Source organism: Diceros bicornis, chromosome 13, assembly GCF_020826845.1.
Source record: "Diceros bicornis minor isolate mBicDic1 chromosome 13, mDicBic1.mat.cur, whole genome shotgun sequence".
Classification (NCBI taxonomy): Eukaryota; Metazoa; Chordata; class Mammalia; order Perissodactyla; family Rhinocerotidae; genus Diceros; species Diceros bicornis.
Genome location: NC_080752.1, coordinates 15,758,443 through 15,769,450, shown reverse-complemented (window position 1 = coordinate 15,769,450; position 11,008 = coordinate 15,758,443). Strand labels below are relative to the sequence as shown.

Here is an 11,008-nt window from a genome sequence, read left to right as displayed (position 1 = left end):
ATCACATGCCCCTAGAATTGAGCCATCCTCCCCTTCCTGTAATCCTGTGGACGTGGACTCCTCCGACAGGACAACGGGACATTGCTCCTCTCAGCAGGCCAGAGCTTCCCATCTCAAACCCCACAGGCTAACTAAACATCCTGTTTCCTTGCACTGGTCTGGAATGGTGGAGTCTGTGTGGTCACAGACTGTCTCATACCTCTCTGTGTGCGTTGATCAGAAACGCAAAAACAGCTTTATTGATTAGCACAGCTTGGCTGAAAAATCTTTCAAAACATGGAGTCTAGGATAAAACAATGTGATGAAAAAGTAGGGGCTGATCCAGCCCCACCTGGCCATCCTGACAGAAGGTCAAGGGCCCAGTGAGGGCAGGGTGAGTGAGGCTAAGTGGAACCAGAAGCAGGCCTTCTCCTGCCCTCCCAGGGCTCCTGCAGAGCTTTGGCCCGGGGGGGGGGGGGGGGGGGGGGGCAGGACCAGCATTGGAGTGGCTGATAGCTCTAGCCTCTAAGCCAGGCTGTAGTGCAAAACCACTGCATCACCAGGTCCAGACTGCAGCCAAGGCAGACCCGCAGGCCTCATGCCTGGTTTTGCCCTGCCGAAAGCACTGTGTGTCTGTAAGGCAGTAACAGAAAAATCCCCATGACCGTGCCTGCTCCAATACTTTCCAACAGAGCAGCCCAGGCCCTGGACCCCCAGCCACCACCCGAGTTGAAAGAATACAGTATCACTTCTCAATGAGCCTCCTGCCACCTCTCCTAGGAGGACACTTGGACACCCTGTCCACAGGCAAGACAGCAAGCAGGTCGGCCTGTTCTCCTGGGTGCAGTCCTTCCCTGGACAGAGAACAGGACGCTGCCCCTCACCCTGGAATCCTTCACCCCAGGTCCCTGCCCTCTTTCTGCCCCCACTGGAGATGCCTATCTTCACATAACTCACTCCTGCCCTTTAAGATGCACTTGAGGCCCTGACTTCTCCGGAGGCTTTCTCCGACCATCCCCACAGCCCCTCTCCCTCCCAGTCCCAGTCCCACTGGGCTGGCTCTGTGTCTTGTTTCCCCCACTAGATCCATGCTCCTCACGACAGAGCAGGTGACTGCCGGGCTCTGAACCCAGCAGAGACGCAGGATGTTTTTTAAATGAAGGAGCAAATGAAACCAAGGGAAGAGCCCCAAGACCCTAAAATAGCAGAATGGGACCAAGTTTTGTTTTTTAAAACCATGTCCCTCTGCAGGGACCATGAAAGGAGCTGGGGAATGGAGACTAAAAGAAATCTTTACATTTTACTTGTCTGCATCAGATGTCCTTAAAGGGTCTCCACTGCTTAAAATAATAACAATAATGGAAGGAAAAAATCTGCTAGCCTGGCCCAAGCCTCTCACTGACAACGGGTACAGGGAAGAGAGGTAGACTGGGGAGAGACCTGCCTAGGCAAGTACATAGTAGAGGCTGGCCGACAGGGCACAGACCCAAGCCTCTGACTCCCCTGCCCAGCATCGCCTTCCACAGAGATTTAGAGAGAGAATAAACCTGCCACAAGGGTTTCTGCTGATCATTTTATTTCAACAGTCAACTGTCCCCAGAGAAGGAACTGCTGACGTCACAGGCGATGTGGAAGCACCATTCTATTCTCTGAGAATTGCATCAGTGCTTATGAACAGCCTACTTTTTTAAGTAGGCAATCTCTATAAAAACATCAAATAGTCAAACTTTCATAGATTTTTTTCAAACCAGAAATGATGCCTATAACGGCTTAAACTTTACGGAGGAGAGGTGAGGCAGCCCGGTGGTCACGATGCTTACTAGTAAAGCCCCTGGAGAAGGGGCGAGGGGCGTGACCAGGCAGACGGCGGGAGACAGAGTGGGTAAGGAAGGACACCGCAGAACCTGCTGTCAGCGGCCCTGGTCCTGGCTGCGCGCTCCAGCCACCTGATGTGTTGGAAGCTTGATGCTGGTGCTGCCCCAGCTGGGGACCAGGCAGAGACAGAGGCAGAAGGCTGCAGTAGATGGCGCCTCCTGCCCCGGAGCGGGGCCTGAGGAAATCAAAGACCAACTCTGGGGTGAGCCTGATAAACAGCAGCACAACCCAGAGACGGTTAAATTCATTCCTAAATGTGGGCTTCCACCAGCCCCCACTCCTCAGAGCCCTGGCCCTCCCCTGGCCGCCTCGTCCTCCTTGCTCCCCTTCACTCCCACAGCTCAGGACTGAGAGAACCCTAGCGATCACCCTCCTTCCTCCTATCTTGAAATGGGAATTAGCTGCCATCTTATGCCTATCACTATGCTTCCTCCCTACACATCACAGAACACAGACAAGAAAGCCATCACTGCCACTCTCCAAAGCCCCACTCTGCCTGCCGAGGGCAGGGCCTAGTCGGACTGCTCCTGAGACGATGGCTGGCTGGGCTCGCCCGGCACCTCCGCATCTGGGTCATCTGTGAAGGACAAAGAGGGCCTAGGTTTAGAAAGAAGGAATATTACCGATTTTCAGATGTAAATTTTCTGTAAGGCATTCTCATCCTTCCCAGTCCCTAAAGAGAATTAATTTGCCTTTAATTTGCTAGGTGTCAGGAGGCTGGAATTCTAGCCCTAACCACATGATACAGACTCAAGTTCAAACCCCAGCTCTGCTTGTCATAGCTGGGTGGCACGAAGCAAGCAACCCCGCAGCCCCGGACCTCTGCTTCTCCTTCTGTCAAATGAGACGATACCTACCTTGCAACAGCAGGGCAGCACAGGGTTAGACGAGACAGTGGGAGCTGACCTGCACTAATGCTTTCGGCATTTCAGGTCCTGTCTAACCCCCAGGACAGCCTCATAAGGCAGGGACCAGCATTAGTCCCCTTCCGCAGATACTGCAACTCAGGCACCAAGGAGAGAATCAGCTTGCCCAAGGTCATGCAGTTGGTAAGTGCTGGAGCCAGGCCTCACAGCCAGGCCGTCTGGCACCAGGGCCGGCGTGCTTCCAGCCACACTCGACCATCTCCCCGGCTGATAGATCTAGGCGGCTCACACACAGAAAGTATGCAACAGGCCTCAGTTTCCTCATCAGTAAAATGGGGATGAGATCACCAGACTAACCTAGCTCTGACTGTCATTTTAAAGACTCTGCTGAGTCTGCCAATCCTTTTAAAATCATTTCTTTTCCTGAGGAACCTCAGGGAAGGATTGAAAAGGAAAAAAATCCTAGAATTTTTAAAGCTGCAAGGGCCCTCAAAAGAAAACCCAAAGCATTTTCACATCTAAAATTTCACCTGACCATCACAGTGACCCCGTGACAGGGCCCATTTTACAGACGCGAAGACTGAGGCCTGGAGGAGGGTGTGAGCTGCGAAGGACAGGGTCTCTAGCTCCTGGTCTGGTTCTCTCTCCAGAGTAGCCTGGGGCAGAGGAGTTCCCTACCAGCCCCAACCCAGCTCCAGCTCCTGCTCCAGGCTCAGCATCTGCTGCTTCCCTAGCCAGAGAGGCCCCACTCCAGCCAGGGAGGCCTGGCACTTCTGTTCTGAACCCACCACACGCATGCCACCCTCCACATTTTTGCCCACGGGCACTGATAAGGTGAGGGAATTAGTACTGGACCTGGAACCAGACAGAGAATCCTGTTGAAATTCGAGCTCTGCCATTTACATCTACGAGAACGTCTCAGGGTTCTACAGGCTTCCTCCTCTGAGAATGGGGACCCCCCTCCCTTAGGTGCTTGCGTATGGAATTTAGGGGAGGGGTGTAAGGAAAGAGCTTTTCCCAGGGCCCAGCACCGTTTAATTCTGTTCTCCATTTCCCTTCTCTCCACATCCATGTCAGAGTAGGCCCCTCTTCCTCCAGAAAGTCTTCCTGGCTCCCCCGGAAGCTGGAAGACTGGTGCTCACTTACCAGTGGTCTCCCTGTTCATATCAGACAGGACAGTCAGTGAGAAAGATGGCAGTGGCGGCGGCGGTGGCAGTGGGGGGAGGAAGTGGAGGGCAGAGAGGAAGCCCGGTGGGAGGACCTGGGGCTGCGGCAGGGGGGGCAGGGGGGGCAGCAGAGGTGGCGGGTAGTAGCTTGGCTGGAAGTCTCCCACTGGCTCCGACACCTGCAAGGTACACACAGCAGAGAAGCCAGAGAGGGTCAGCCGATGGGCTGGTCAATCACGTCTCATTCTCCTGAATGGGGGGCTCCCCATGGGGTAGATTCACCTTTGTGGCCCAGACACCTGGGCACAGGGCACTGGGAACAGGGTGTTCCGCGAACAATCGCCAAATGATTGAAGGGAAGAAGGAATGCAGGCCCAGCTCAGATAAGCCTAGGGGACAGCCAGAGTCACACTGACTGAGCCCTTCTGTATATGCTTAGCTCCATGAGCTCATTCCATCCTCAGGACACTACGAGGGAGGGTCTAGTATCATCCTCACTGATAATTAAAAACAGCGTCAGTGAGATGAAGCTGCAGGTCCAGGGCCACAGAGCTGGAAAGCGGCAGAGGCAGAACTGGATCGTCTGTCTGGCGCCACTGCCCTGCACTGGGGAAGGGTCCCAGTGCATCCCGGCCACTTGTGGTCCCATTTTCAGGCACATGTAATGACTCAGGCTCAGGGTCGGGGGCCTTTGGGGGCCCTATTCTAACACCCCAGGAGAAGACCTGGGTGTAGTGCAGCTGCTACTGAGACAAGAGAAGGTAGGCGACCTCAGGAAGGTGGCTTCATGTGATCAACCCTTCTGTGGAAGGAAGCTAACCCCACGCCACAGGACCCCAAGGCCGGAATGAGGGGATCTGGAGGGTGATGTCTACACAGCTCAGAGCTTAACTGAGAAAGACAGGAATATGATAAAAAAATAATCATGAATTTCAGATGTGGTTCCTTTTATTTACTTCTCCATCCAGCTCCTTCAGAGCAGCACTTCACAAGCTGAGTTCCGGAGAACCCTAGCATCCTACAAGATAAGTGCTCTTACAAGTGTTCTTTGTCAAAGGAGTTTGAGAAACCTCACATACTGCCCCCACATTGGTGAGTCACATGAGAGCATGTGAAAGCCTTGAGGCAGTCTGCAAAAATCTCCTTAGATAAGGCCTCCATTTCCTAACTTCATGTGACCACAGGGAAGGGAAGAAGCCCACTCTTGAGGACCTACTATGTGCCAGACCCGGCCAGGCACGCTGCACGCACTACACCTTATGTACTCTACCAATGGCCCTGTGAGGTAGGCACCCGCACCCCGACCGTACAGACTCAGGACCTGAGTGAGGCCTCAGAGGGCAGGTGACTGCCCAGGCCGTACAGCTGGTAAACATAGAGGTAGGCTTGCCCCTGGGTCTGTCCAGCTCCAGGCCTGTGCTCTTCTGTGGGGAGAAAACAGAGGAAGCAAAGCAGCAGCAAGTGGGGCAGGGACAGGAAGAGGAGGAGGAAGACGTCTCCGGGGAGTATCTCGGAGCCCGGGCAGGGGCAGCAGGACCAGCATGAAAGCAAGTCATAGGCTCTTAGGTTTGAAATTAGCTTCACAAATAAAGGCCTGATCCTCTCTCCAGACATGAAGGGGGTGGGCCGGGGGACTATCAGCGCTGTAATTCCAAGCTGCTCAGCCAAGTCTCTCCCTGGATCACAGCTCCTGCCTGGGGCCTGTGTGGCAGCTCGGGCCCAGATGATGCAACTGAGATCACACTCTTAACAAAGGCCGTCTGGCAGGCCTGTCAATCAGAGGCCTGCCCTGGACGCGAGGCTCCGGGCTTCTGTGTGAGCAGACGGTGCGTACGTGCTCCACTTGGCCAGGGCCGCTCTCTTTGTGCGGATGCTGGAGACGCCATGCTCCCTGGGGTGCAGTGGGGTGGCCGGGACCCCCAGAGCTCAGGAGGGGCAGGGGTGCTGGTGAGAGTCAAGCGCCGTGTTTGCTCCACCTCTGTCTGAGAGACAGGCTTAGGGCAGCAGGAAGCGCCTGGGCTCCAGAGTCAGAGCGACCGAGGTACACGTCCTGGCTGTCACTGACCAGCTGTGTCATTGAATCCCAGTCCCTCACTCACCAGTTCTGTGACCTTGGGCAAATACGTAACTTCTCTGAGCCTCCTTCCTCTCGTCTACTATAGGGTAATAACGCATACCTTGAAGGCTCACATCAGGGTCAGTAGGCTCCCTGGAAATTATCAAGACCAGTGGGTTTCAAACTTTTTTCCCTTGAATCAATGGAAAATGATTTATAAATAAAACTTTACAATATCTAAAACAGACAGAAGAGATGGTGTCGAGGCTGAAGCCGGAGGGGGGCTCCAGCACCCTGTGTGCCTGACCTGCCTGGACACAGCGGGAACCCCAGTGCCCTGGCCCCACACTCTGGCTGATGGCTCTCGTTACATAAATGTCAAGCTTTCGTCTTGTTCTCAGTCACTTTCCACATTAAACCAAAGAAGCCTGCTCTCTCCTCACTCTTCTCCACCCTCCACCCAAGGGAACATCTCTGTAATACCCAAGTTAGGCTTTTAATTCTGCGGGAGGGAGTAAAGGTAATGGTGGTCTACATTTCCATGAACTTGAGCTGCATCAGAGCCAGCCTCCTTCACAGGTCCAGCCTTATGGGGCTCAAGTCAGGACTGGCCCCCCAGCCCTCTCACTATCCTGCCCTCAGGAGTTGCCTCTCAGGGGAAAGGGCTTTTAACCATCTTGGTCTGGAAGGAGCTGGTAACCAAAGTCACAAAACCTGGTCACCCCAACTCAAACCTCACATAACAGGGATGGCCTGACTCGTACAGACTCAGTATTCAAAACTCCAGGCTTAAAGAGCACACCAGTTAGTAACTGACCATCGATCTTACAGAAGGGTAAATCTAATTCGTGCTTTCAACAAATATTTCCTAAGGTGACAGGTGTCTGGGGGAAGGTTTCCATATTTTTCATGACTAAGCTTACATGCCTCTTCCCCCTGAAAGTCCCCTGCAATCTCAAGTAGGCCATACCTTTGGGCAGGGGACCTACGTCTGTTCCCGGCTCTGCCCTCAACTGTGTGGCTCCAGGAAAGAGAGATTTCCTTTCTGGTACCCAGCAAAATGAAGGGCCCTTCTAGCATCAGCATTCTCAGTCGAGGCTAGTGGTCACTCAGTCAGTGTGACTGTGGCTGTTCCCCAGGCTCATCTGCGATGTGTCTATAGCCCTTCTTGCCTGGGCTCCCAGAGCCTTTTGGCCCTCTGAAGAGCACATGCCACAGCCCGGGCCGACTTGTCTACATGTGAATGGACTCGTGTACATGTGTGCACTCCCAGAGGCGCACACCGCACAAGGTCAATGTTGTATCCCTCCTTCCAGTGCTCAAGGCTTGGCACCGAGTGGGCACACAAGTGGCTTCCTGGGATTAAAGATCCATAAAAGCAGCAAGGGCAGTGGGATAAGGAGGAACCTGGAAAGGAGTCAGGGAAGGGACTCACCAAGCCCCCTCCATGGTAGTGGCTGCAGGACACATGCCGGAAGCCCTGCTGCAGGGGGATCCCTGGGGCTGGGGTGGCGTCCTGGAAGCCCAGTGGGAACGGGCGGTACGAGTGCACGCTGGAGCAGCTGGGGTACAGCTTGGAAGGCTCTCTCGCCAGGTACTCAGACCCCACCACACAATCCGAGTTGATGCTCAGAGAGCGCCCTGAGAAGGTAAGCAGTGAGGAAGTGTTGAGAACACAAAGAGCTAGGAAAAGGAGCATCACATCACTGTCCAAAGGTGAAAGTATAATAAACTCTCACTTCCATTTACAAAGAACTCCCACAGCCACTAGGCTTTTAACACTCCCTGTTTTTTAAACCCTTCAACCACGTCCCACTGCTCTTAGAAAAGTCCTCGGCACAGCCGTGAAGCCCCAAGTGCTGGTTCCTGCCTCCACTCCAGCCTCCTCGCTTACTGTAACCTAGTAGCTTCTTTCTCACCCACATCAAGCCCTTTGCAGATGCTGTTCCCTTGGCTTGGAAGGCTTCCTCCCCTAACCCCACTTTGCCTACTTAAGCCTTCAGGACTCAGTGCCTAGTCTTCCTTCAGACCACAGCTAAACCATCAGTTATAAGAGCTCTATCCACTGATTTGTGTGATTCTTTGATCAGTGCTGTCTCTCCCACAAGGACAAGATCCCTGAGGGCAAGGAATGTGACTTTTCCCCCTCACCTGTTCCTCACTGGCGTTTGGCACATAATTAAGTGCTCAGTCTTTGTTCGTTGAGAGATGGAACAAAGAAAGGCACTGTGTCATGGAAAGGTACCCTTCTCCTAGGATTGCTGTTTCAGGTCTGTCTTCCCCACCTAGTTCCCTGGGGGCCTAGATTTTCCTAGAATGTCCCAGAAAGCAGAAATGGCCTTCAGAGGGCATCCAGAGGGAGAGACTGACACAGAAGTAAGGTGCTTGCCTAAGGTGACAGAGTGAGCAGGCCCCAGCCTCCTGACTCAGACTTGTGCTCTTTCTACCACACTGCCATAGGGAAAACCAAGAAAACACATGTCTTATACTCAAAAAGAGCCGTTGCTTAAAACTCAAATCTACATGTGATTTGAAATTATACTTTAATAGTGAAAGCAGCAAGACATAAGGAACAACGTAATTTATGCACGTGGTGGGAGAGGACAGAAAAGAGACAACACCTCAATGGACCAACTGCTGTCCTCCAGCAGGGGGCAGAGAAGGGGCCTCATTCCCACCCATGCCGAGGGAAAAGGCGGGAAGGGATGCGCAAGCTCATTGGGCCAGGGCACGGGTGAGGGGAGGGGCCTCCAGAACGCAGACAGGGAGAGAAGGGTGCGCAGGCGCAGTCATAGTTGAAAAAGCACCACCGCAGGACCGTCCTGGGGGAGGCGCCTCCAGCTCAACAAAAAGGCGGGAAGAGGTGCACAAGCGCAGTAGGGCCAGCCTCCCCCGCGGAGGAGGAGCCACGGCTAAGCGGACTAGAGGCCATGTTTTTCTTGCAAGATGGAAAGTCAAAAACTGTAGCTAAATGTTAAAAGCCCTCTGGACCACCCACTCCTTTCTGTCGCTCTTTTTACATTTTTGCAAAAAGGCACTCAACCCAAATCCGTATTCAGAGAAAGGTTTCGGAGAGCGAGCCTAGGTCTGGGTAGCGTTTTCCCCGCCCCCACCCCCACCCCCAGGGCCCACCCTGCGGGACCGGGCGGCCTGGGACGCCAGCGTGGGGAGCAAGGCCGCGCGGGCCCGGGCATCTTACCGAAGTCGGCGAAGGGCGGGCTGGGCACGGGTCGGAGCGGCCTGCGCAGCTCCGGGCGGCCGGGGTAGCCCCTGCCTGCGGCCTCCGCCCCGAGCTGAGGCCCCCCGGGACCGGGCATGGCCGCGGCGGCGCGTTCGCTCGGCCCCACGTGGCCGCGGCCGCCCAGGACTGGCTGGAAGGCGCTCGGGCCGGGGCTCGGGCCCCGCGGGGGTCTCCCGGGGACGGAGGCGGTCGCGCGGCCCTTGGGGCCCGGCCCCGCGTCTCTTGACGCGGCGAGCAGGGGCAGCGGGCGGAGGCTTGCGCCGGGGGCGGCGGCCGCGGCCCCGGAGGCCAGCTCGGGCCTCTCCTGCTCCTCCTCGGAGGCCTGCTTCTTGAGCACCTTCTGCGCGGCCATGATCTTCTGGCGTTCGGTGATCAGGTAGCACTTCTCGCAGGTGCACTGCTTCCAGCGGCACTTGCCCGCGTGCCCCTTGACGGGCACAAGGAAGCCATGGTTCCGGCACCGCGAGCACTTGGGGGTGCGCAGCATCTTGTCGGCCAGCTTGGCAAGGTCTGCCTTCATAGTACAACCGCCACCTCTGGGAGCTGCAGAGCGAGTGGAGCGGGGATGAGCCGCGCCCCACAAGTCCCTGGTGCTGGGGACGTTGGATACACTTGTAACAAAGCGGCTCTCAGTACGTTCCAGGAACTGCAGCAAGACCTTTGCATTTTCCCACCTCTTTTGGGGTGCAAAATTTGCAGAGGTTCTGTGCCTTGGTTGGGTGCAAGGGATTGGGTTGAGTAAGTTGTTCAAGGAATGCCATTGCATGAATGTCATCTGAGTTGTCTGAAGTCTTAGGCATTTAATTTCCCAAACTTTCTATTCCCGCCACCCCGGAGACAGAAAGTATTTTGTAACTTCAAAAAAGGCGGAGTGATATTCAACGGTCTACAGATTTAAAGCTCCAGACGAACGTAGCTCTCAGTAAACCCATTCCAGTATAAAAGCATCCTAAGCGGCAAACTGCTTCTCCTTCCAAGAACTGCTGCTTCTGCTGAATTTCATTTCTCTCCCCTGCAGAGAAGCAGCCATTCGCAGTTGATGCTTCCAGAATATTCTCAGGAGCTGAGTACAGTGTGATAGTTGCTTAAGGATGTGCCCGTTTAGAAATTCCCATTGCTTAACAGTCTTGTTGGTATAGGAATGCATTTCTAGAAGATGGCCTATTGCTGTTGTTGATGCCTTCCAAAATAAAGCATACTTACAATGCTTTAATGTAAAATAAGACGTAGGATATTTTAGCATGAGCTTGAATTATTGATTAAGTTTGCAATGAATTTAGTCATCCCTGTAAAGCAACCCAAATCTTGAGACACCTGAAAAGCTGGCCAAAACTTCATAGTCTACCAAGGCCACTAAATTAACTCATTTTCTTGTTTGATAGAAATTTGTGACACCCTGAGGTCTTTTTCCTTTTTTCTTTTTTTTAGGTCCAAAAAAAAGGAAAAAATGAGCCACTCACACCTAAGTTGAAAGCTAATAATCATAGAATCGGGAGGTAGTTATGGTTACCACCTGGCTAAAACATGTGCATATTAAATGGCCCTGTCTCTGAAATTCTCTCTCTGTGATAGCAGAATGCTAGAAGTGGAGGCCTGGGGTCCTTGATTTTCCTGAGCCTCTGGTTGCAACTGAACTTTGCATTTCTCACCAGCTGCCTAAGAATAGGAAATGGTTGCCATTCTGAGGCTGATTAGATGCTGGAAAGCTGACAAGAGATTTGTAAAGCCTTTTTCTGCTTTAAAGAAATATATTCATCATCTTAATAAGAGGGCAAAAGTATATGCTTCCTGTATTATTTGGCCCTTCAGGAATTTCACTGGTAAT

At 53.6% G+C, this 11,008-nt stretch overlaps 1 protein-coding gene across 1 annotated transcript; it reads right to left on the bottom strand.

Annotated features, from left to right (window-relative positions):
* Positions 1–1,549: 1,549 nt before the first annotated feature.
* DMRTB1 (DMRT like family B with proline rich C-terminal 1) lies at positions 1,550–10,179 on the bottom strand. The gene is made up of 4 exons (XM_058551983.1): positions 9,142–10,179; positions 7,378–7,583; positions 3,867–4,065; positions 1,550–2,431 (listed from the first exon to the last, which is right to left on the bottom strand). Exons 1-4 carry the CDS (start codon positions 9,956–9,958, stop codon positions 2,367–2,369), a joined length of 1,287 nt encoding a protein of 428 aa, XP_058407966.1. The 5' UTR covers positions 9,959–10,179; the 3' UTR covers positions 1,550–2,366.
* Positions 10,180–11,008: the final 829 nt, after the last annotated feature.

What these genes read in the sequence shown, in the direction of transcription:
- DMRTB1 (XM_058551983.1), bottom strand. Translation starts at nt 9,958, where the DNA reads ATGACATTCATGCAATGGCATTCCTTGAACAACTTACTCAACCCAATC. An exon ending in CCCGCCCTTCGCCGACTTCG is followed by an intron (nt 7,584 to 9,141) that starts GTAAGATGCCCG and finishes TTACCTTCTCAG; the next exon opens with GGCGCTCTCTGAGCATCAAC. An exon ending in TATGAACAGGGAGACCACTG is followed by an intron (nt 2,432 to 3,866) that starts GTAAGTGAGCAC and finishes TGTCCTTCACAG; the next exon opens with ATGACCCAGATGCGGAGGTG.